This window comes from Myotis yumanensis, unplaced genomic scaffold (assembly GCF_028538775.1).
Source record: "Myotis yumanensis isolate MYYU_CA2020_CCGP unplaced genomic scaffold, mMyoYum1.0.hap1 SCAF_7, whole genome shotgun sequence".
Lineage (NCBI taxonomy): Eukaryota > Metazoa > Chordata > Mammalia > Chiroptera > Vespertilionidae > Myotis > Myotis yumanensis.
This window is the reverse complement of record NW_027223758.1, coordinates 69,371,853-69,397,755: the sequence shown is the minus strand read 5'-3', so window position 1 is coordinate 69,397,755 and position 25,903 is coordinate 69,371,853. Positions and strand designations below refer to the sequence as shown.

Below are 25,903 nucleotides of genomic sequence, written 5' to 3'. Positions count from 1 at the left end.
GTTGAAGTATTCTTTAGTTGATATAGTTTTACAACTTTTCTTCCTTATTGGAGAAGCATTAGGAAGATTTTATAAGGGCCTGATGGAAGCAAAATTTGGCATGACCATAATTTGAATCAGAGGAAATCACTCATTAAAACTTACACAAGGTTCATTAAAGGAGCAGTATCTTTTGAAATGGAAGGTTCTGGCTTGGTGCTTGCTTAGTCTGCACAGTTGTGATCTGACCCGTCAGCTTCCTTGCTTTGTTGTTTGACTATCTTCTTACTCATCCACTGAAAGAGGGAATCTACTAAAGTCACCTCTCCCCAGTCTGGAACCCACTCCCAGAGACAAGAAAGGTATCCTCAGTGGAACGGAATCAATGCCCTCGATGCCTTTAGAACAACCTTCGTGCGTTTTCTCTCTTGCACTTTTGCTAACCTTCAAGGGCTGGTGTTGAAGATATGGGATGGCGTGTTGTGGCTTCATTTGACTTTTTAGCCTCTATCAAGCTTCCTTATCATCTTGCTAAATTCCCGAGGTGTGTTCTTTCCTTAGGTTGGCCACACCATTACCTGTGACAGGGCATCAGCCTGACTCACCTGTCCAGAGGGGTGATGTGTTTGAGAAATCTTGTTTGTGACACTGGGCACAGAATAGAGAGAGTGCTTGAGTTCAGTCTGTACAGAATTGAAGTTTGTCCTTAAAGCTTTGGCAAGTCTCTCTTTGGTTGTTTTTTAGGGACAACTCATGATACTATTTGCATAATAGAGTTCAGAGGTGAGAGCTCCTCGCAGCAGAGGAGCTGAACTTTGAAATAGGTCTAAACCCTGTACCTGGGATGAGGACCAGACCTGTTTGTTCATATGGGCCTGTAGCCAAGGCAGGTGAAGCCCTGTTATACATTCTGATGCACTTAGTTTAGCCCGACTCTGCCGATTCCCAGGCTAATAGTCAGTGTCATTTCTTGGAGTTCTCATTTGTGATGAAACATCAGCCTGATCTTCTCAGTTGTTCTCCAGGCCAGTTGTGCAACCGACATTGACACGGTGTAATTCAGAATTCCGTGTTGCAAAGCAGTGTGAGAAGAAATCTGTTCCCATTAGCCTTCTGTATTCGTGCTGTTGCTAGAATCTGAGGATTTTGCTATGTCAGAGGACACAAACCAGGTTCATCTGATGTGGGATTTCCACACGCAGTTCTTTAGCGACACCTCTATGTATGTTGTGTGTCCTGCACTGTATGTAGAGCACATCAAGCTCAGTTCTTACTCACTGTTTCTGTTACTCACTTGTTTCCCCCATTTTCCAGAAAAGGATTTAAGGAGGCAGGTGCCAGTTTACCCAATTCATTCTGGTGTGCACCAGACACTATGTTATATACTTTCCCAGTACCTCTAAGCCTCGCAGCCTCCCTGGTAGGACAAATACTGTTGTCCTGTACTGGGCAATGTGGAAGGTGAGGCACGTGCTAGATCTGCCCAAGGGCAGAGCTCCCAGGAACCCAGGTCCATCTGACTCGAAGCTGGCGCTCTTGCCCCTAGACCTGTCTGCTTCTCCAACAGCTGTTGCCCAACAATGTCCCGGCCTAGTAGAGCTGCCAGTAAAGTCAGTCGATTAGATTTGAATAATGTTCACCTTGAGTTGAGTCACTGCACTTCAGCAGGCACATGCCAGGCACTGGTATTTTTACATGATGAAAGCCAGCGAGGAGGCAGATCCTTCATCCGTTTCACAGATGGGGAAACCAAATCCAGAAAGTCACCTAACTTCCCGACATCACTAATGAGCAGTGGCATTTTTAATGTGAAGGTCATCAGATGAATGTAGTGTCAGCCTTCCCACGTTGGCCACTAACACGGACCCATTTCCAGAAACGCTTCGGGTGGTGGTGGTTACAGTCCCTTCCAATTCTTTGCTGTTTCACTTTGGGGGAATTACTTGCCCACTCTTATCCTCCTTGGCCTCATTTGTAAAAGGAGAACAATAATGGTGCCTACCTTACCGATGGCTTAAGTGAAATAGGGCAGACAGAAAGTGCTTGCTCCATGCCGAACACACAGCATGTGCTCACGTAATTAACCTATTTCTTCCATGTTTATGTGTAAAATCAGTTGTAAGACAGTATTGTATCCTGCTGAAACCGAGGAAGGCTGAATTTCGGATTGAAAAAAAAATGCCTACTTTAGATATAACATTTTCAGAGGCCTCATTGTTTCAGAGAAATCTCATCTGCATATGTGTTACCTTTACTTGCTCAGACATGTGGCAGACATCCGTCAGGGCCAAGGCCATGGTGGGTGCAGTCTAGGCGGTTATTAGACAGGAGTGAGTGACAGTGACTTCAAACATCAGTGCTTTCTCTCACACTTGGAGCCCACCCTTGCCATTTTCCCGAGCAGTCAGGGAATTCTAAATAACCATGAGTAAGAGGCATATTTTACTTTTTATCCATCCTTCTGTGACCTCTCCCGGGAAGAGAGCCCAAATCCCCGTGTTTGGTCTGTTCAGCACAACCCACCTTCAGTAATGAGCCTGTGGCTCTGGGCTCGGCATTCATTTTGTCTTGTCCAGAAGGGTAGCGTCTTATTCTTCTGATTGTCTCGTTCTTTCCAATGTGTGTTTCTTGTAGTAATTTGTTTTTTTAATTGGGGCATGCCCTGTATTGCTGACTGAGCCAAGATTGGAAACCTGCTTTCTTATCGGTCAGTGTAAAACATAGCAATTTTAATCAAGTGAGCAAAGACTTTCTGCAAAAGAATGCTGTGAGTGAGGAATGTAAGCTCCTGGAGGGAACGCACTCCTTGTTCCACACCCAGTCCAGTCCTCTCAGCATCTCGCCCAGAGCCTTGTCGCAGGGGTGGTGCTCAAGGGAAGCCCGCTGCCTTGATTTCTATGGCTTCCTTTATTGTTTGAGTGGAAACAAAGGGCGCTTTTTTCATTCCTTCAGCCAGTGTCATGCTTAGCATAGTGAACAAAACAAAGCCACTGCCCCCGTGGAACTTTCATCCTGGTAAGAGAGACAAATGAGCATGATTACAAGGTGCCATGGCTGTTTTGAAGGAAATAAACTTGGGGCTGAGATAGAGAATAATGGAAAGTAGACGACCTTTCTAGATTAAATGGCCAGAGAATGGGACTTCTGAGCTAAGGCCTAAGGGACAAGGATGAAGTTGGGGGGACGAGGGGACAGGGGAGGTGAGCCATCAAGGCAGAAAGATCATTTCCCTTAAGGCCAGAAAAAGTGTGGCCTGTCTGAGGATCTAAAATAAAGTGTGGCAAGAGGGTCCTGAGCAAAGGGTTGGGGGCGGGCAGTAGGTGATGAATTCAGAGAGGCCAGTGGGGCCAGAGACGTGGGCCTTTGTAGCCCTGGTGAGTTGTTGGGTTTTGTTCTACGTGTAGTCGGAAACAAGGGTGAAGTGATCTAACCCATTTATCTATGTTTAATTATGTTTGTTGCTATGTGATAATGGTGGCCTGACTTGAGGGGTTGGAGAAAAACGTGGTTGGATTTGAGCTGTACCAGTATTTCAGAGATTAGAGTGAAGGATTGGACATGGGCAGGGAGGTGGTGAGGGAAAGGGAAGAATCGGGGATGACTTGAGCACCCTGAGGTGGGGAAGAATGGGCAGTAGGGAAGAGGTTAGGAGTGAGGAAGGGGGAGGACTCCAGAGCTTTGTTTTAGATGTAATAAGCGGCCAACTTACACAAGATTTTTGGGGACTGAGATGTCCAGTGGGATCTGATCTAGACGTGTGAGCCTGGGGTTCAGAGGAGAATTTGGGTCTAGAGATGTAAATGTGAGAGTCACAGTACAGAGAGGGCTCTAAACCGTGGGGGACAGATGACATACTAAATGGTGGCATTTCCATTAATTCGTGACAACAGCTCAAGCTACCCACATGGCCAATTTGAGAATTTTCTGTAGCAAAACTGTAGAACCACGGTTATATTACTGCAAGAAAAACACGTGAAATTTATTTATGCTACCAATGACCAGGAAGGTGAAATGCTATACTTGGCGCCATAAAACCATTCTCTCAGCTTGTTTTCAGAAAAATCCATATCTGGATGGTGTGACCGAGTCATTAGTAGTGACTGGCTGGCTGTGTTCTAATAGGTCAGGTGTAACTTAAGCCCCAAAGGCCTCTGGGCAAGTCAGTTGGTCTGAAGGTGGCTGAGATAAAGCAGAGGAGGTCATTGTTGCCCCCAATTAGCATAAAGGGAAAAAAGCTGCATCATCGGAAACCTAGAAGAAGCTTCCCACCAGAGGCCGGCCAATTATTTTGTGAGAACTTTGCTACTGGGAAAACAAGGAGGATGGGAATCATGCTTACCAAACATGAGGATTTATCAGACACGCCTGCATAGCTTCCTTAGCATGCAGTCCTGTGCCTCACCTCCTGTGTGATCAAATAGCTCTGGCTTGGGGCTCGGGAGTCTGTATTCTTACCAAGTGATTCTGGTGCAGGTGATCCATGGATCACACTTTGAGAGACGTTGAGTCTAAAAAGAGCTTTGAGGTCATCTAGGCAGCCCTTCTCACCCAGGGGGAGGCAGGTGTATGGAGGAGAGGGGCTGCCTTGAGTCAAAGAACGAGTTGGAAAGCCAGTGCAGCTCTACTAACCCACATTTCTTCATTCTGCAGTTGATTCTTCATCCTAACGGTGGATAAAAAGCAAGTCTCCCCTCCCAGTTCCCAACTCCCCTTCCTTCACTGTTTTTTTTTTCCCAAAGTCCATATCACCTTCTAATGTAAGAGGAATTTACTGTGTTTTATTTGTCTGCCTTTCCTCACTAAAATGTTAGCTTCAAAAGGGCACCGATTTTGTTTTGTTTTTCACTGAAAAAGAAAACACTCCAGCCTTCTTTTCAGGGGTGGGGTGTGAGGGAGTGTGAAGGGCGACAGTGGCCTCCTCAGAAGGGGTTCAGTGACCTGTCACCACAGGATTCTCTCTCCGACTATTCTATGTGCCTGGACAGTGCCTGGCTCATAGTAGGTGTTCAGTGAATATTTGTTAAATGGGTGGATGGGTGAAAAATATTTCGTTAAACTATAATTATAAGTTTAATGGGCATTGCGGGAAGGTGCCAACCCTTAGACATGTTAGCTCAAAATAGTGTAGAATATTTTCTTTTTTACTGGTTTGATGTTGGCTTAGATCAACCTCCTAGAGCACCAACCTCCTAGATGGTATAAAACTACAGCCTGGAAAGGAAGTTGCATTTTTTTTCCATCATTTCCCCACACTCTCAGGTCTTTCCATTCTCACATTACAAAGGACCTTTGGTCTTGAACTGTTAGGCTTTTCTCACTTCTCAGACAACCTCCCTGTAGTGGGGCCAAGGGAAATTCCTGTGGTGACAGGTCACTAAACCATTTCTGGGGAGGCCAATGTAGCACTCCACACTCACTCACACCCCACCCCCTAAAGGAAGGGGGACAGAAAGGCTCCTTCACCCTCCTTCCTGTACCACTTCCCTGTTGGGGCCTCAGGAAGGGGCCGAGGGAGGTGAGGATTCTATAAATCTCTCTAAGATTTGAGTGAGCCTTTTGAGTTCTTAAAACCGATACCTATTAAAAGGGTTGTGAGCTCACAGAATTTATCACCACCTGCTGTGGACAATGTTGCATTCATTCCCCCCTGCCAGGCAGGTCTGGCCTTGCTTGGTTTCAGTGAAGACTCCATACATACGGCAGCCAAGCCACTCGCCCAGCAGCTGCAGACACAGGCTGAGCCCGGTGCGCTCCTGGGCTTCAGTGAGGAGGCTGGGCTGTCGCACGCAGTGCCATCTCTAAGCACACAGTCTACCAGGCACTGTGCTCGCAGTTCTAACGAGAAACATGATGAGCCATTGCTGTCCACTTCTGTAGGTGAGGAAGGCCGGAGAGATGGGCAGCTTGCCCGAGTCTCACAGCACTTGCGAGAGGCAGAGCCATGTTTCAGACGGGTGGAGTTGGTTGTAAAGCCTGTGCTTTGGGCGTCTGCTCCTCCTGCGATGCCAGTTTAAGAGCAAGAGCATGGACTCTGGATTTGAATCTAGACTCTGCCGCTTACTCGCTGTGAGACACTGGCAAGGCACTTAGCCACTCCCTTCGTTCGCTTGTTCATCTGTAACTTGGGGATAATTACATGCTCAAATCATAGGGTTTCAAGGATTAGATGAATCAATGGATGTGAAGCATTATATATGCTAGCCATTGTTATTAACTTATGTATCGAGTCCTATTTTCTTCTGTGGGTGATGGATTCTCAGAAGTTTCAGGGTTTCTCCAATCCCCCCACCCCTGGATTGTGTTTATAAGATGCTTATCTAGATAATCCATAGAAAGTGCTTAGAGTGGGGTCTGGCGTATGATTTACCCCAGTAAATGTTAGCGATGATTAATTAGTATGACCCTGGGGGTGGGGAGAGAGCATCTGCCCCTTAGTCTGCATCGTCTCCTTGGTGTGGTGTCCAGATGCCCATCTCCTGGGTCAGACAGAACGAGGAGACAACCATTAGTTTGTATTCATCAAGTCGCTGTTATTTTAATGCCTAACAATGAATTTAAAAGGTAGGGGAGATGAAAGTATGATTCATTAACTTCTTGGTCAAGGCACAAAGAGATTAGCACTTGGAACTCTTACAGGAATAAATTGTCTCAGAGAAGCTTGGTGGCATGCCGTCATTTGAGTGAACTGTCACTTTTCGACCACTGCCACCCCTGCTCGGTGTGATCACATGTTCTTCTCTCTCCCTTCCCACTTCTCTTCTAGCTTAAGAGTTGGACAGTGGAGGACCTTCGGAAGAGGCTCTTGGCCCTCGACCCCATGATGGAGCAGGAGATTGAAGAGATCCGGCAGAAGTACCAGTCCAAGCGGCAGCCCATCTTGGATGCCATTGAGGCGAAGAAGCGGCGGCAGCAGAACTTCTGAGCCAGGCCAGCGGAAGGGCCCACTGCCACACGGCCCTCGGTGAGCTCGGATCGCTCGCTGCTCAGGCGTGTTAGCCACCACTCTGCCGTTGCTTCTCCACGCACCTTTGTGGACTCAGGAATGTGCGCCAGAGGGAAGGGCTGTCTCGCTGCTCAGCGAGCGAGATGTCTTGGTGTGTGTGAGTGTCTCAGTCGGTCAGGTTTATTATCTCAAAGGACTTATATGGGCACTTTTAAACTCAGAGTTTCAAACCCCAGGAACAGGACGCCTAGTCCAATGGTAGCTGGGAAAGTTTTACATTGTCTTTTGTTTTTCTTCTCCCAATAGCTTTCAACTGTTCTCTCTGGAAGACTTTTTAAAAACTATAAATATGCATATATGTGTAAATTGTAACTAGATTCCCCACTCAGTGTGGTGGCATCTCTGTACAGGTACAGTTCTAAGCAGTTTGCCTCTTTTCTGTGAGATTATGGTACTGTGGAACAGAGGGCAGGCACACTGGGGCTATGGGGCCACTCCACTCCCAGGAGCCAACCTCACCCTTTTGCAGGGCTGCTTATTTAAAAATTAGGTCCGGGCCAGTTTTCACCACATTTCAGCCTTGCGTGGGTCATCCCTAGCTCCTGGAGCTGCTGGTGACGCTCAAGGGAAAGCCTTGAGAGTCCTGTTTACTTTGAGTCCCAGGAGAAGCCTGGCGCCTTCTCTGCAAATTGGCCTTTGTGGTTTCAGCGCCTTTTATCCACCTCCACTCTCCCGACTGCCTGAGTCACAGCACAGATCCTGCCCAGTGCCTTAAGAGGAGACGTGACCCAGTGAGGAGACAGGCCTGCTAGGATCTCCCGGCAAACACGGGGCTATGATCAGTACACAACAGGGAAAGGGCTTTGAAGTTCTCATTGTTCATGTGAAGGTCACACGTGTGGCATTTTGCACTGCATTCCTTACAGACGGGTAGCGGGCATTGATTTTGTGATCCACATTCAAATATGTGACTTTTTTATTTTACTGCTAAGGGGTCTGGAAGGGATAGTGAATGTCAGACTAAGATTTGTTCTCCAGGAGGCTCAACCCAGACACGTGGAAGCCAGAGCTGGAAGGGACCCTAGCTGTCATCTGGTGTGGCTGAGGCTTGGAGAGGGCAAAGCAGCATGGCCAAAATCACAAAGCAGGTGGAAGTGGGAGCTGGGACTACACCTCGGGCTGCTCCCTCCCCCATTCACTGAACCGAGCAGCCCCTTCTCCAAGGGAAGAGACCTGTGTCACGTTTGGTTAAGTTACTCCAGGCAGGCCTGCTAATGGGAACTTGCTCTTGCTTTGTCCCTTCAATTGGTGAGGCTATGAAGAGATTCCCAGGGGAGCCAGATCCTGTGCCAGCCACTCCATGGCCTCTGCACCATCTGCCGGATAGCAGACAGGCCTCGTGCAGGCAGATTTAAGGCCAAAAGCAGAGCAGAAGGCTCGCAAAAGACAGCACTGAGCCCTTCTGCAGCGTTGGCTCAGGGCCACCTGTCACTTAGTCACACGGCAAAGAGGAGACAGGTGGGAAGGGCAAATGTGTTTTTATTTTCAAATATCTCTTCCTCTCAGATAGAGGGCTGTGCCTGGGTTGCACCTAAGGACACTGAAATTTGACCCCAGAATTGTTTTTGCTTCCCAAACCTGGGAATCAATGGGAAGGCAGGGAATGTTCCTCTTCTGTGGCCAGATTCTGTTCTTTGCAATAAAGCAAGTTTTTAAAAAATGCAAGAGGCAGTTGTTCTGCAGGGCTTGGCCAGTTAAGCAGCTGTGTGGCAGAGACAGAGAACAGAGGACAATTTGAGGGCCTCCCTGGAATTATAAGTGGCAGCTAGCATTCACTGACCACATGATGTGCCAGGCACATTGCTCAGCAGACTCTTTCTGTCAGCTCCAAATTTCACAATAACTCTGTGAGTTAAGGACTTTATCTCCATTTCATAGACAAAGAAACAGGTTAGGAGAAGGCAGTACAGCTAGTAAGTGATAGAACCAGGATTCGTAACATCACTGTATGGGACCAGCATTTACAGGGGAAAGTCTCTTTTTAATGAAGGGACCACCTTTTCTCACTCAGACTAAATAACTCTTAACGGGCATTTTTAAGCTGGGAAGCAGCTGAATTAGTAGTCAAGTCTGACAGCCAAGTGAGTTGTAAAAACCATATCATGGAGCAGGCACTCCCCCACACCGGCTGCTGTGCTAATTAGCAGTCCGGCCTCGGCCTCTTGCTTTTTTAAAAAGGACTTTGCACTTGGCCAGACAGGAGGGCAATGCCCTTTTCCTGTCTTCCTAAGCTAGAGCTAAGTAAAACAAGTTTCAGTTTTTCCCCATAAATATTCTTGAATCTTGAGCTGGAGTTTATTTTGTTTCAAGCTTGTGTGCACCCAACATGCTGGTCCAACAAAGTGCATTGCTCTTCAGTCTAGCTGGACATAGTCTTCTGCCAGAAATCAATTTCTTTTGGATCAGATAAACTTCCTGACCAGTTGTATTTGTTTTCTAGTGACAGGAAGGCAGAGGAGCAAATCCTAGTCATGTTTTGCCTTGAATACTAATGGAGCCCTGAGTGGCAGTCATTGCTCAAGCACTTGTGACTCAAGCTTCCAGGGAACTCGTAGCCCCTTACTTGTTCTCTCCTTCTAAGAAACGATGACCCACATCTAATAGTGTCTTTAAAAAAATCTCAAATTCTCTAGGAATATCTTTATAGCTTCCTCATCAATAATTTTTAAGCAAATTTCTATTTTTCCTTCTCCATTATTCCTTCTCCCAACCATTTGGTTGATGGATGAGTGTTTGGGTGGGTGGATGGATGGATGAATGGATGATTGATAGACAGACCAACTGACGCAATACTCTGAAGCAACTTAAGAACTGTAACCTTAACTTCTTGAGACTACAGGTTCTGATCCAGGTAATGTTTATTTAGCACCTAGCAGGTGCCAGAAATTTATTATACCATTTAAAACTCAGTAGCTCTTAGCAACATCAGGAATGAGAGAGGTCTTTATTGATCCGACAGGCTAATATTATGAACAACTTTATGAACAATTTTATGCTAATAAATTCAACAATTTAAGTGAAATAGACTAATTGAAAGTACAAAGTACTAAACTCACTCAAGAAGAAATAGATAAGCTGAATAGTCCTATATTAAAACATAATAGCTCTGGGAGATCTAGGTATTTAAAACATAATAGCTCTGGAAGATACAGGTATATTGTCCTCCTTTACAGATAAGGAAGCAGGCTCAGAGAGATGAAGTCTGTTGCTCAAGGTCACATAGCTAGAATTTGGCAGAGCCAGGATTCAAATTCAGTTCTGATTCTTATTCCAGTGCCCTTTCCAGCATACCATGTTGCCTCTAAAGATTGCAGCTCCTTATTTACTAGAAAACTGTTTCTGTCCACTCCACACCCTCCCACCCCATCCTTTCTTAAGCGCTGTGTTTGTGTTTTCATCAGGATTAGATTCATTGTCTTTGGAATCCATGTTCTTATTTGTGTTTGGGGGGGGGGGGGGAATTCTTCCACCAGCTTGTACTCAGATCAACTTGGAAAAAAATGCATAAATGCTGTTGCAGATGTACAACTTAAAAAAAAATGTGAAGTTTGTAGCTTTAACTTTTTGTAATAAGAACTAATAACACTGGCTTTAGTGTTGACTTGAAATGCTGTTTTATAAGGTTTGGATGTAAATAATCAGTCAAAGTCAGTAGTTTGTATATGTATGAGACATAGCTTCCTTCTTCACCTTGTTTTTAATTTGAGATGCTTCCTATGTGCTCTTATGTTGGAATTGTCTTCCCTCCTTCCTTCTTCCTATACCTTTGTTTTAAATAAAGGCTGTCCTTTTTCTAAAAATGAGATCCTCCATCTATAGCCCGGATAATGGTGTTGTGAACATTCATAACATTGACTTTGTATTGTGTTTATTCTAGAATCCAAAGCCAGGGGAGAGGGAGTAAACTTTTATTGAATACCTACTGTGTGCCAGATCCTGAGCTAGTTAACTGTCGGGTATAAAGATGAACCAGACACAGTTCTTGCAGACCAGCTGGAGAGTCGGTCAAACACACAAGAACCACATTGGAAATGCCATGGCAGAAGGAAGTACACAGCCTGTGGACACATGAGGAGGGATGATCAGTTCTGCTGAAGTGTCCGAGGAAGCTTTTCTGGAGAAGGTAATTCATCCTGAATTTACAGGATGAGGAAGCGATGGCCAAGTGGAGAAAGAGGGGGAAGAGAAGGCATCTTGGGTGGAGAGACCAGCCTATACAAATAGTCTGGTGTGAGAAAATTGTTTATAAAACCTGATGTTAAACCAAACCTCAGTTACATTTAAACACAAAGTCAGTCCTCACTTAACATTGTCAATAGGTTTTATAACTTTAAATGAAATGATGCATAACTAAACCAATTTTACCACAGGCTAATTGATGTAAATTAGAGTTAGGTTCCTGTGGCATCTCATCAATGTCACAGCAAAGCCACATTGAACGAAACGTTATTTTCCTGCAGGTCCTACTCCTCTGCTGTCTGTCCTGGTGGGGCTGTTGGTGACAGATCTTCCATTCTTTCCCCCAGCCACGTGATGGACATGCGACCCAAACCAGTCCAGTTAGACTTAGTCTTCAGGGAATTGCTATTTTGAGCAGAGTGATACATAAAATGGAGGCAGTTGTCCCTAAGGTGATTTAATTACAGAGCCCTAAGAGGTGGTTCATGGGTCCTAAATACCATGGTCCCCACATTGCCCTTGTTCTACCTTTCTCAGAGCCTGGTTGTTTAGTCCTAGCCAGTAGCTATCCCATGCACTCATTTTTTGCTTAAGTTTTCCAGAGCTGGCTTCTGTTGTTTGCAACTAACGACTCCTGGCTGATACAGAAATCCGAACAGGCAACATGTCCTCCAGGGAATGTGGGTGTTGAAAATTATTGGGCTGTCATGAGGCAAGACACTCGAGGTTGCTGCTCATGCTCTGGTCCAGGCACCAGCAGACCATGGGGCGCAATGGTCAAGGGCGACTTCCTGTGTTTCTTGATACGGTCTGACCACCAGGAGGTGACTCTTCCAGAAGAGGGAGCTTTTGTCACAGTCCAATCTAAGGAGGGAGGAATGTCCAGGCTGTGGGGTCGAATGTTTATTTCTAATTGCACAGAATGATGTAAAGGGACAGTCAGCAAAGCCAGCCCAGAGTAATGTGAGCACAGAATGAACCGGAGAGCACTTCCATGCCGCGGTGAAAGGATCTCATGACTCGGCAGTGGGGCTGAGATCTCCAAAACCAAAGTTGGCAATGCACTGCAGGTTGCCAAGGGCACAGCCCTGCTGCACTTCAGTGAAGTGGGGCAGCGACAGGAAGCGTGGGAGAGTGACAAGTGGAATGGCTCTATGAGAGGACATGGGAGAAATCCAAGGCAATCCAAAGCACTGGGTGGAAGCAGTCCCCACCCTTCGCTACTGGAGAAAGCTCCCAAGTGCCTGCTTGCCCCACCCCTCAAGGCTGCCTAACTGGCGGGTGGGAATCAGTTCTGGCCTAGAGGGTGAAAAACAGACTCTGAGTGAGCAGGAAAGAATCTTGGAGCCATACAGAAGTACAGAAACTTGTTAACTGATACCATCAGAAATGTGGGGAATATTCGTGGGAATGGATTTTTGTGGTGCTTGAAGAAGGAAGGGGGAAAGGTAATGTTGGACCAGGCTGATCTTCTTGACATGCAGCACGTACCAGGGGTTCTGCATTCTCCACACTCGGGCCAGGAGCTGGCTGGGTTCTAACAACCGATGGGTTGGCCAGTGAAAACTTGGACCAATCGCTGGCCCACATGAAATGGAATTTAAAGGCCCCAAATTCCTTGGCATCATAGAAGAAAGGATTCAAATATTTCTGAAGCTGGGAGGCTGGACTGGATCTGATTTGTGCCTCCTTCCTGCAAATACCTCTAACTATGGCCCTCAGTGAACCCAGCACACTTGACCCTTGTTTGAGGATAGTCTAGGTCAAGAGTACTGGGTGGAGGGGCTCCCAGATATCAGAGGGGAGGGAGTGCAGAGGTGTGGAGGGGCAGGTGTTGGTATCTGACCCTCAGAAATTAAGTGGGAATGGTCATTGTAGTATTCAGCAGGCTCTGAATGAGGCATGATAACAGGCTAGAGGACTCTGAAAAATTTAATCAGAACTGACACTCAACTCTTACTTGATGGTATAACCATCAAGGTTCACATGATTGTGGACCTACAGTAGTACTCTTCAGCCCAAGAAAACCAACAAAACGTAACCAACAAAACGTAAGAAACAAAACAAAACCAAAAAAATAGTCTCTAAAGCAAAAACAAACACCCTGACTTAAGCCACCATGACCGGTGCAGAGCATCACCTAATACCTAATTCCAAGAGTTTGGTTATTGATCTAAAGCCCTTTGAATGGAACATATGCTATTTGCCCTTGAGGAAGCACTGCTGTACTGCTGCTATGTGGATGTATGTGAACATTTTCTGCCTTCTCCAAAAGGGCCTGTGGCCATTGGCCAGGGTAACCAGGTGCTGAAGAAAGGCAAATACTAAAATCTTTCAGGGAACCTTGGATGAAGACTTGGAGCTAATATGTTAATACCAATTTCTTGGGCTGAAGAGTACTACTGTAGGTCCACAATCATGTGAAAAATAATGTTTTGACCTTTTTCCATGTCACTGGAGGTCTAGCAGGATCCCAAAGCTGTCCTCTATCTCCAGTTTCTGAGGGATAGTTTGAAAAGATCCCCACTTGGCTCCCTGGCCCATGGAGGCCAGTAGAATCCCATTGAGCCACTGTCCCAGAATAGAAACTCAACGGTGGTACCACATCTCTGAGGAGGCTGCAGAGATCCGGGTCTCCACCAGAGACCCTGGAGAGTGATAACTCCTATCAAAACAGTTTCCCCGTCTGACCAGCGCAAGATGGGCTGGGTCTTGGAAACTGACTGGGGGGTATTTTAATCAAGAGGCAATTCCAATTTTAGCTGCTGTATTAGATATGTGCTCCATAGTACAGCCCCTGGAGCTATAGGCATCTCTTGGTTTAATTCTCTTCCAAGAAACAGAAACCACTGGAAGCCTTTTGCTGGAATGGATAACAGTTTTCCTTTACTGTTCACTCAGGGACACCTGAGTTCTCTCCCAGCTCTGTATCAGAAAGACTGATTCCCTGATTCCACTACAAGACATCAGACTGATCCACCACATTGATTAAATCACATTAATAGGGCCTGGAGAGCCAAGATCGTTTCCTTATGCTGGCAACATTTATAAAACAAGAGTTGGGAGGTAGTGGAAATCCACTATTTTTGCCTGTTAACATCTCGCCCCTTTATTTTGGTGACACCACATGGCCTTTTCTTGGGTAACTACCTTTCTTCCATCCTACCTGATCTGTTGTAGATGTTAATCCAGGTACTCTGCCCTCCATCCCCACCAAGGGAGAGGCTATGATATGATGAAAGCTCGGCAAATCAACCTCCTGGGACGGGGACGGTGAGCAGAATGATCCAGGGCAAGAAGGTGATTGGAGGAGGGTCATTTGGATGACAGTGTCCTAAACAGAAGGTTCATGAGTCCTGTACTTCAGTCCCTAGAGCTCCCCTCATCCCTGTATTTCCTGAGGCGTGGTCAGTCAGCCTTTCCTTTGATTGGGTGAGCTTCCCCAATCCTCTTCTATAGTAGGCTGAACGGTGGTCCCAAAGTTACATCCACACTGTAATCTCTGGAACCCGTCTATGTTACCTTACTTGGGAAAACGGTCTTTTGGCAGAAATGATTAAGGTAAGGATCTCCAGATGAGAACATCTTGTATTATCCAAGTGGGCCCTACATACCATCACAGGTGTCCTTATGAGAGAGGGGCACTGGGAGATTTGACACACACAGGCTGTGATGACAAAGGCAGCGTTTGGAGTGATGCAGCCACAAGTCAAGCAATGCCAGCAGCCACCAGAAGCTGGAAGAGGCAAGGAGAGATTTCTCCCGTAGAGCCTCCAGAGACAGTGTGGCTCTGCTGACACCTTGATTTTGGGATTTCTGGCCTGCAAAATGGTGAAAGAATAGTTCTGTTGTTTTAAGCCATCAAATTTGTGGTAATTTGTTATGCAGCCACAGGAAATGAATACATCTTCCAATAAATTCATTTTTTCCCTTAAGGTTTCTGTTGCTTGTATCCAAAGAACTCTAGTTGTAACCGTCTTTTATCACTTCAATGATTGAAGCTAGTGAATTACCCTCTTTGACCCAGTTAGTTCCAGCTGGATTCCTGTCACTTGCAACCTGTTCCCAATGTAAGATTGGAACCAGAGGTGGGGATTCTGAGTCACTCCATGTTACTCCACCCTCCCAATCACCCAGAAAGCATGCCAGCTCCATACCGGCACAAACAGGTCCCGGGGCCAGCCTCTTTATTTGCATAATGGCTACATTGATACATGGGAGTGGGAAGGAGTTGTTGCTTTTCTGCCAGGACCACACACAACCTCGTGATAGACTCAGGCCAGACGATTCTCTCCTGAGCTTTCCCCACACCGGCTTTAGGGACTTGTCTGTGGGGTCAGAAAGTTGGAAGCGAGTGGGTCCTCGCTGTGTTCAGCAAGACCATGAGGGTGGTTGCATGCAGCCCACCTGTCTCTGTGCCTTGACCTGGGCAGAGCTGGGCCTAGATGTCACAAGGTGAGCATGCGGGAGGGCCAGTGGTGTGTATGTGGTCAATTCATGAGCAGCACCCTTGGCTCAGTTCGTCTTTGCTCCAATCTGGAGACTGAAACCATCTACGTCTGAAAGCCTATGTACCAGGCCCTGTGTATGATATGAGGCCTTCACACATGCTGTTCCCTCTTGGAATACACTGCTTTCCTGGAAAACATCCCCCCCCCCCCCCCCCCCGCCCCATTGATTCATATGTTAAACTGTCCACTTGCTCACGAAAGTCTTCTCTGACCTTTTCGGTCAATGGTCCCTGCTATATTATATACCCTTATAGTTCTTGTATTTAGTAGAGCTTATTATTATTTATTCATGTGATTATTGGATTAAAATCTGTCTCCCCACTAGTCTGTAAGCTTCAAGACACAGGGATATATATTTTGCTTGGCATTCTATCTGTTGAATCTGGTAAGACATCAATATATCACAGCCCACGTGGGTAAAGTAAATCTAAGTGGTGGGGCTAACACAGGAGCGCCTGTGTGTGGGGGCGGGGGGTGCAATGGGGAACCGGAGAGTGCATGCCTCACCCAAGGGCATTCACATTTTTAAAATACACTAAAAATATTGTTCAGCTAAATGAAACCTGTCTGCAGGCCACATGTGAAGCCCCAACTTACGACCTTTCCAGTGGATATTTGTTGAATGAGCGAGTGAAGCATCTACAAGGAAATCATTGTAAAAGCCTCAAAAAAGCAAGGAGGGAGAGGGGACAGAACTGAAAGGACCTCCTTGACAGGCTTGTCTACACCCTCTAGAGGGCAAGGTCTCCCTCGGGCTCTTTCTTTCCTCTTCCTCCCCAGTGCTTGGCACACAGTAGCTGTACAAATTGGTTGATCCATTCAGCATTTTCTAAATACCTACTGTGCACCAAGTCCAGGTTCAACTGGACAGTGTCCCCCGTCTTGAAGCTCAGTGTGGTGGGACAGACAGAGCCACAGCCAATGACAGTACAGTGATGGATGTTCTAGCAACAGTGTGGGAAAGGGCTAGGGGACCCTTGCCTCCCAACTTCTTTAGCAAGTAGAGATGATGCAGTAGGTGAGTATACAGATATGCCCCCAGCAAGAATGAGGGGCTGGAGCTGGCCAAAAGGGCAGGAGCCTCAAGCACTGGCCTGGCTGATAACTCAAGATATGGCTGGCGGTCTGCAGGGTAGGCAGACAGGAAGTGCTGTGGTCAGACTGGGGGGATCCAATGTGGGGGACCAGTTGTCCATTCATGGCAGCTCCTGGCCACCAACATTTCTGAGCCAGGCTGGCTGGAAATCAGTACCTCCCTGTTCCACTTTCATCTCCCTCTAGGCCCAGACTGTGACCATTTCACAGGTGGGCTGAAACCTGGAGATGGGGCAGGGACTTGCCTACTTCACAAATCAGGTTCCAGTAGGACTAGATCTAGACTTCAGGCCGAAGGCCAGGGCCCCTTTTCTGTATCTCAAGCTAGCCTGGGGAGGAAGCTACAGGTATTGCTTTGCAAATCTTGCACATCATCTAAGGAGGCAGCTCCCTCTTCCTCCCAGGCCTCATCTTAGGGAGCTGAGTCCTTTTGGAAGCTCCTGGAAAAGAACCACGAGTGAGGTCCAGGGCTCCTACATCTGAATCCCGTCTCATCCTTTCCCTAGCTCTGACAGAGAAACCTAAGTGGATCCACCCTTGAGGCCCATAAACTTACTAAAACCCTACACAAGCTTCGTGAGGGAAGACAGAGTGGAAGAAACACTTGGCAGACCAACAAGCATGGATTCCAAACTTGACCCTACCACTTCTAGTTGCATGCCATTTGAGCAAGTCATTGCACCTCTCTGAGCCTTAGTTTCCTCATCTGTGAAATGGGGTTAATTCTCATCCTCCAACATAGGGCCATATGTGATCTAGCTAAGAGCAGGTGGCAAGGAATTGTTAGCATCCTTTCGACTCTCCCTCTGGCTCATGCTGCTTCCCAGATGGCTTGGAGGTTTGTTTATAAAGGTCTCTGGGTCGCTCTTCAAGCTCACATAATCTAGGGTAACACTATCCTTCCCTGAGCCTTTGGAGGAAGGGACCCAGCTTCTGGGTGTCGATTCTCAGGCCAGGGAATGACCCTGAGCGGTCAGGCCCCCACGAAGAACTTCAGCAGGGGACGGGTCTCTGCTCTGTTGTAGCTGAGTGTAGGGTGTGGGAAGGGAAACATGGAGCCCTGGTTTTAATAAATCTTAGAGTCTGGAGGCTCACTGGGGGCCTGGGTCCCCAGGTCTGCAGACCTTCCCTCCTGGGAGGTCTCTCGGGATGTCTCCAGAGACCCCTCCGACACCCCATCAACACTGCTCAGCAAGTCTTCAAACTCCTGGTGGCCACTGTTGCGCACTGCAGCTTCCAGAGCCTTCTGGCGCCGGTAGAAGTGAGAGAACTTATTAAAGATGATGGTGATGGGGAGCGCTACCACCAGGATGCCCCCTAGGATGCAGCCCGAGGCTGCCAGCTTGCCGGCCACCGTCACTGGCACCACATCCCCATAGCCCACGGTGGTCATGCTCACTGTGCCCCACCACCAGCAGGCTGGGATGGTGTCAAAGCCCACGTCCTCCTCCTTCTCAGCTGTGTAGGCCACACCGGAGAACACTGACACACCCACGGCCAGGTACAGCAGTAAGATGCCCACCTCACGGTAGCTGTGCTGGAAGGAAAGTAGGAAGCCGAGTCAGAGCTGAGTGGGCTTACAGACCTGGCATTGGGCAGATGGGGAAACTGAGGCCCGGAGAGTAGAAGGGACAGATCCATAATCACAGAGCAAGGTAGAGCTGGTGCCAGGACCTAGGTCCCTGACTCCAAACTAAGGTCTTTCAACTTCAATAATCAGCCATACTCCCTAGGACTGAACACAGGCCTGATTTCCATTGTCCAAGGTGCCTGCTGAGCCACATTTGTTTCTTCTGATGTGGGCAGCACTAGTGGCACCAGCCGGTGAATGAAAAGCCTGTGATTTTTCTACTGTTGCAGAATCAAGAGAGAGCCACAATACAAAGGGTTGGTTTCGTGTACTTTTGACTGGTGGATCTCATTTCTGATAAGTACAAAAATATTTTCTGCCTCTCAAGGAAGCTGAAAGGATATATGCATTGCCTAGACCCCTCACAGAATGCACTTGCCTACGGGTGTGTATATCTGCTCTGCCCCCGAGGCCAAGCCCTAGGGCAGTGTTTCTCAACCAGGGCAGTTCTGCCACCCCAGGCGATACTTGGCAATATCTGGAGACATTTTTGATAGTCACAACTGAGACATGTGCTACCAGTATCTAGTGGGTAAGAGGCCAAGGATGCTGCTAAACATCCTACAATGCACAGGACGGCCCCCCACAACAAAGAATTATCTGGCCCCAAAAGTTAATAGAGGCTGAGAACCCCTAGTCTAGAGCAGGGCTTCCAAACTGTTTAAAAGGCAGAACCCAGCTCTAACTGGTTTGGCTCAGTGGATAGAGCGTTGGCCTGTGGACTGAAAGGTTCAAGGTTTGATTCCGGTCAAGGGCATGTACCTTGGTTTCGGGCACATCCCCAATAGGGGGTGTGCAGGAGGCAGCTGATCAGTGTTTCTAACTCTCTATCCCTCTCCCTTCCTCTCTGTAAAAAATCAATAAAAACATATTTTAAAAAAATAAAAATAAATAAAAGGCAGAACCCAATGGAGGCGGTCTGGCATAGGGCCAGGGATTCTGCAATTCTAGCAAGCTTCCAGCTAATGAGAAAGCTGCTGGTGATCAGGGGCCTCACTTTGAGTAGCAAGGCTCTCATCTGGAGTCTTACAGCTGTGTCTTGGACCCTGGAAGCCTCCATCAATACTCTTCTCCCTCCTTGCAGAAAGAGCTGGTAGCATCGGGCCCTGGCCTTCCGCATGGTGAAGGCAAGGCAGAGTTCTGCAATGGAGGGGTCACCTCTGGAGAGGTGCTGAGTTCAGGGTGTCTAGCTAACGGAATTCTCTGTATCTGTCCATTGCCCCAGCATTCTGCCCAGGTCATCCTGCCTGCACCCAGCATGCTGGCTGCCCTGCCATGGGGCATACAATAGACTTCACTAAGCTGTGGGTGGAAGGGATCAATCAGCATCTTCTAGGGATCTTTAGCAGGGTTACAGAGGGATTTAGGAGAAAGAACGTGAGGTACTGGAGTCAGGCACAGCTGGGTTCTTCTCTAGGCTCTGCCACTCACGGAGGAAACTCTGACAAGTCCTGTCACCTCTTAGAGCGGTGATGGCAAACCTATGACACACGTGTCAGAGGTAACACGTGAACTCATTTTTTTGGCTGATTTTTCTTTGTTAAATGGCATTAAATATCAAAAATATAAGTCTTTGTTTTACTATGGTTGCAAATATCAAAAAAACTTCTATATTTGACATGGCACCAGAGTTAAGTTAGGGTTTTTCAAAATGCTGACACGCCCAGCTCAAAAGGTTCGCCATCACTGTCTTAGAGCCTCGGTTTCCACATCTGCAAAGTAGTGACAATAATACTTGCCCCTGCTTAAACCCCATTTCCCTTGGGATAAAGTCCAAAATCCTGAGCCAAGAGTTCATGGCCCTTCAATACCCTCTTCAACCTTACCAACTGGTACCCCTCCCTCCATGTCCCTCTCCCGTCATTCATTCTGTTCTCTCTTCAGGCCTCTGTCCAAGCTGTTCCCGTGCCCGCCCTCCCCAAAGCAGGCTAATTTCACCCACTTAAGGGTAAGCTTCCCAGGGCTGATTCACCCCCAGGACGGGGCCTGGCTCAAGGAAGGTGCTCAATTAATTGCAACCAGGCTTTAAAAAGCCAACCTCAGGTTTGTCATCTACGGGAAGGGAATAAATAAGAGCATCTTTCAGAGGAAGTCGTCCTAGGATGAAATCGATAATGGATGTGAAAATGGCACAGAATTAGCACTCAGTATGAGCTCTGGGGCTGTACTAGGCTTGTCGACTAAGCAAGACCTATGATATCTGTGGCCCCTGATAACCTCAGAAGAACGGCTCAGTGCAGAAGCCAGTTAGCATCCTGCTTTGCATATTTTTGTGCTACGTACTATTTGATATTTGACAAGACAGATCAAAAGTGACCTTTTTGTTTTATTTTTACTTTTTGAAACAGAAGACCAGCACAGCCCTGCTCAGTTTTCTCCCATGGGACACAGAGATCACCGGAAGGTTGGGAAGGTCAAACTGGACGTGAAATGTACACCTGCTATCTGGCCCTGTGCCTGGTATGAAGGATGTGCTTCAGTTCACCGTGCGCCTGGACACAGCAGGTTGGTTAAGTGCATCTGCTAACCTGCCCCATGACTACACCTGCCTCCCCCTAAGGCCCCTACCCGGCCTCAGAGGCCCTACCTTGAGTGTGGCGCCCAGTGAGCGCAGCCCGGTGGAGTGGCGCGCCAACTTGAGCACGCGGAAGATGCGCATGAGGCGGAACACCTGCACCACCTTGCCCAGGTCGCCGAGATCCTCGCCGCCCGCACCTCCCTGGTCGCCGAGCGCCGCACCAGCCATCAGCGTGAGATAGAAAGGCAGCACGGACACGATGTCGATGAGGTTGAGCGGGTGGCAGAAGAAGTTACGCGGGCTGGGCGCCAGCAGGAGGCGCGAGGACACCTCGAAGCTGAACCAGGCGATGCAGAAGTACTCCAGGCGCCTCAGCACCGGGTCGTCCCGCACGTCTTCCGCGCTGCGGCCCGCGGCCACCGCAGCCACGGCTGCCGCCGCCTCGCGGGCCTGGTACTCGGGCAGGCTGTGGATGCACATGGCGGCGATGGAGGCGAGCACCACACCGATGGAGACGCAGCTGAAGAGCTTGCTGGGCAGCGAGTAGCCCGGATTCTCCATGGTGAGCCAGAGACGGCGGCGCAGGCGGCCGCAGCGCGCCGCGCCATAGCGCGCCAGCTCGCGCTGCACGTCGGAGATCTCGCCCGGGTTCGGGTCCACGCTGCTCGGCGCGTCGCTGTCCTCGTCCCAGGCGCGCGGCCGCGCCACGCGCCGCTCCTGGTAGCGCGCGCGGCAGCACGTGGCCAGGGCGTTCTCGCCCAGGCCCCAGTACTCGGCCTCCTGGCCGAAGGCGAAGACGCACAGCTCGTCGAGCACGTGCAGGTGGCCGGTGCGGTAGAAGTGCAGCAGCCCCAGGAAGAAGCCCGGGTGCCGGTCGAAGTAGAACTCCCGGGCGGCCGCGTCGTAGTCGTCGCACAGGCGCCGCGCCTGCTCCTCGGACGCCGCGGCCTGCAGGCGGCCCAGCCGCGTGCCCGGGAAGCGCGCCAGGGCGCGCGCGCTCAGCCGCCGCCGCACGCCGCCCACGTTCACGCTCAGAGCCTCGTCGCTTCGCCGCCAGAGAACCGTGGCGCCCGGCCCTGGGGACTCGCTCACCATGGTTGTGGCGCTCTGCCCTGTGGACACAGGAGAAGCGCCCTTAGGCGGGGGTGGGAGGGGGGTGGGGGAGGTCCTCCGGACATTCCTTACAGGAAGATCCTCAAATCCCACCCCACCCCGCCCCATTTACGGCCCAGGGGTGTCGGATGCTCTCTGCGCAGTAGGCGCTGGGTAGGTATGAGATGCCCTCTGGACTGAAGAGTCAGGCTTGCGGTTGACTAGTCCTCACTCCCTGACTGGGGGACTTTGGTCAAATCACTGAGCCTCCCCACCCTCGTTTCATTGGCATAAACAAACGCCTGGCACCTGGGGGATGCTTATACAGGATGTCTCCCTTTCCCAGACAAAATTTGATTTTTGCATCCCAGCGGTCTACTGTGGGATCTTGGACGCGCCATGCTCAGAACCTAATTCCTCCTCAGCAAAATGGGCATAGTGAGTGCTTATCAAGCAGGCTTGTGGGGAGAATCCGTCTAGACCACTCATTCTCAAAGTGTGTTCCCTGCTAGCAGAGTTGGCATCACCTGGAAATTTGTCAAAATGCAACTTCTCCGCCTGCTCTAGACGGCTGAGTCAGAAACTCTGGGGGTGGGTGATTCTGGCGCATGGTCAAGCTTGACAGCCATTGGCTCGGACTATTTAAAGCATCTGTAGAGTCTGTCAGATTGAACTTCGGCTTTCTTGTGTGACTGTAGGCAAGTCATATCACCTCTCTGAGCCTCTGTCAAGTGGAGATGAAAATATCCACCTCCAACTATGGTTAAAAGGTTAGATGAACTAATGTCTATTGGGCTTGGCTCCCAGAGAGGTTTAATACATTATCCACCTGTCTCCCTCTCTCCTGGAGGCAGGCAAGTCTTTATCTCCACCCTAGAAGCACCTGGCGCCTTGGGGAGCTGCTTTTCTCCAGGTCAGTTTCTTGCACAATGCAGACACTAGCACCTTCCAGGGGAGGCTGGAGGATTGAGGTGGGTTAGAGAAGTGGTCAGCCTGCGTGGATATTCAGGAAATGTTCGTTTCCTGCCCCTGCCCACTGTCTCTAAGCGCTGCTGGAATTGAGGGCCAGTGACTCACCTCCTGACCTCGGTAATGTCATCTGCACTGTGGGTTCCGTAATGCCTGCTGCCCGGGGTGGACAGGGATTGAATGTGCATCAAGCAGCTGGCCCAGTGCCTGGCAAGGAGCGGGCAGGGTGTCCTTCACTTACCCTGGGCTCGGCGTTTAAGCGAGTTGAGGTTTTGTCCTTAGATCTGTTGTGCGGCCGAAGGCCAGTTTCCTCCTGTTCCGGGCTTTAGCTCTCTTATCTATAGAATGGGGACAACAGCACTTCAGTTGAAGGGTTATGGTGAGTATGTGTGCAAAACCCCTGGAACACAGTACGTGCTCTTGCATGTCTTTCTGGTCAGACCTGGGCTCCGATTCTGAGTCTGCCTCTTACCGTTGACCTTGAGCAGACCCTTCTCTGAGCTTCAGCTGCCCCGTCCGTAAAGTGGGGAACACTGTCCTTCCCATGAGAGCTATGAGGATTACCTGAGGCAAGGTGTTAGCAGCAGCACAGTCCTGGCACATAAATTATGCACAATAAGTATGTGTGCGCTGCAGCTACATCCCACCCCTCCGCCTGGACTTGTCATAAAAAAATGAGGTTTCTGCCCAGCCAGCATGACTCAGTGGTTGAGCCTCGACCTATGAACCAGGAGGTCAGGGTTCGATTCCCGGTCAGGGCACATGCTCCAGTTGCAAGCTCGATCCCCAGTGTGGGACGTACAGGAGGCAGCCAATCAATGATTCTCTCTCATCATTGATGTTTCTAGCTCTCTCTCGCTCTCCCTTCCTCTCTGAAATCAATAAAAAAATATATTTAAAAAAGGAAGTCCCTAATCCAGTTCCATCACCATGAGCTGCCCCTCTGTGGGCAAACCCCTTTCTCTTTCTGGAACTCACCTTCCTGTCTATGAAATGGGACAATTAATTCAACAAACATTCCCCAATAAGAATCCGAGTACCAGTAGGAAAGATTAAGTGATGTGCTCAACAGCTAGTCCATGCACAGGTAAGGCTGGAAACTAGGTTTTGTGAGTCTCAAGACTCCACACTTATTTTGATCATCTATTGTGTGCTGGTCACTTCCCTGGACTCTGGGTACTCTTCACTGGTTTGAATCTCTACCCCAAACCCTCCGGGGAGGTTTTCTAAGGACCGGCCCCAAAGCGGGGCCATCCCATACTGCTCCCTCCCTGGAGGGTCCCGAGGAGAGGGTGTGAGCACCGGGAACCGCAGCCCCCGCCTCCCGAGTCGCGCAGCCCCCGCCCCTTCCCCGGACCACGCCCCTCCCCGAGGGCGGCCCCTTACCTGCCGCCTGGTGCGTCTGCCCCGGAAGGCGCCAAGGCTGGGGAGCCGCTGGCCGCCCCGGCGGGTCTCTGCCTGGGTGGCCCCGCGGAGCCTCGCTGCTGTGGAGGTCCCGCTGCCCCCTCCTTCCCTGTCTTCCTCCGTCCCCCGCGGCTGAGGCCGCATCGATCGCTGCCGGGGAAGGAGGGAGGCCGCGGGCGGCGGAGGCGGTGGTTTCTATTCCTGACTCGGTCCGGGGGTGTGAGGGTGTCTGGGGACTGGGCCCTGCGGCTGGGACATCCTCCCAAGTCAGAGACCAGGGGAGGAGCAGTCATTTAGGGGCCGGGTCCCTCCTAAGAGCAACAGTAACTACAGCTCCCCAAATGATGCGCCAGCCACTCTGCCAGCGGTGACTTGTCCAAGGTGCTGCTGATACAGACTTGACAGGGACAGGAGGAGCCCCTGCCACCTGCTCAGGGCACTTAGCTAGGACTTGTGGACTTGAGATAAGAACTCTCCTCCTCTGCACTGGGAGGCTGCCCAGGGAGTCTGCACTGGGAGTTGGAGAAAGTGGCCTCACCCGCTGTGAGCCCCAGGCCCGCGGAAGACCTGCGCTTCCCCTACTGGCTGTGAAGCCGGGAACAGATCCTTTGCCCCTTGAAGTTCAGTCTCCTCACCTGCCCAGAGGTTCCGGATTCCCACCTCACCTCCGAGTGGGTTGTGAGGGGAAGGGAGAACGCTGACCAAGAGTTTGTGTAATCTGCAAGAATTTATTGAGCATCTACTGTATGCCTGGTTGGGGAGAGGGTGCCGGAGATTAGACCTGGATACAAGAAAGGATCCCTACTTTACAAATATTAATTGTTATTAATAATAATGACCAACATTTATATTGGGCTAAGTATTCTATAGGTCTCTCTCATTTAAGCTGTAAATATATCTGTGGGGTATTTGCTATTATTATTCCAACCTCACAGATAAGAAATGTAAGGCTCCCCCAGTCTGTCTGATATCTTTCTGGAAACAACCTCTCCAACTCCAGGGGAGAACCCCCTGACTTTTGGGGGGATTGAAGGCTGCAGACAGAGTACTAGGGCAGGAAATGGGAGACCTGCTTCTCTGCAGATCTGCCTCCGTTTCCTTGTTGGGAGAATAAGGGAATGGGCTAAGATGAGCACTGTCTCCTGTTCTTTCTAATGTTGAGGGAAGAACTGAAGTGATGAAGCCTAGAGCTGCACTATCCAAGATGGTAGCCACTAGCCACATGTGGCTACCGAGCACGTAAAATGGGATTAGTCCAATTGAGATTCACTGTAGGTGGATGTAGTGGGCAGAATTCTAAATGATTGCCAGTGACCCTTGTCCCTGTATAATCTCCTCCTCTTTGAGTGTAGGTACAACCTGTGAATGTGTGTCATATGGCAAAAGGGAGATTGTCATGGGTGGGCCTGGCCTAAGCTGGTGAGTCCTTTAAAAGCAGAGCATTTTCTCTGGCTGGTCACAGAAGAGGAAGTCAGCACTCTGGTTTGCTTGGAAGAAAGCAAACATCCATGTTGTGAACTGCC

The 25,903-nt window shown here is 49.2% G+C and overlaps 2 protein-coding genes across 2 annotated transcripts in view; one reads left to right on the top strand and one right to left on the bottom strand.

The window, feature by feature from the left end:
• STK4 (serine/threonine kinase 4) overlaps positions 1-10,782 on the top strand; it is a 90,144-nt gene extending 79,362 nt beyond the window's left edge. Inside the window, exon 11 of the mRNA XM_070420870.1 lies at positions 6,743-10,782. Within this exon, the coding sequence (XP_070276971.1) occupies positions 6,743-6,901 (159 nt within the window). The 3' untranslated portion in view covers positions 6,902-10,782. The remainder of the gene's footprint in view (positions 1-6,742) is intronic.
• A 6,225-nt stretch (positions 10,783-17,007) lies between these two features.
• KCNS1 (potassium voltage-gated channel modifier subfamily S member 1) lies at positions 17,008-22,025 on the bottom strand. Its single transcript, XM_070421613.1, has 2 exons — positions 20,985-22,025; positions 17,008-18,304 (listed from the first exon to the last, which is right to left on the bottom strand). Exons 1-2 carry the CDS (start codon positions 22,008-22,010, stop codon positions 17,834-17,836), a joined length of 1,497 nt encoding a protein of 498 aa, XP_070277714.1. The 5' UTR covers positions 22,011-22,025; the 3' UTR covers positions 17,008-17,833.
• Positions 22,026-25,903: the final 3,878 nt, after the last annotated feature.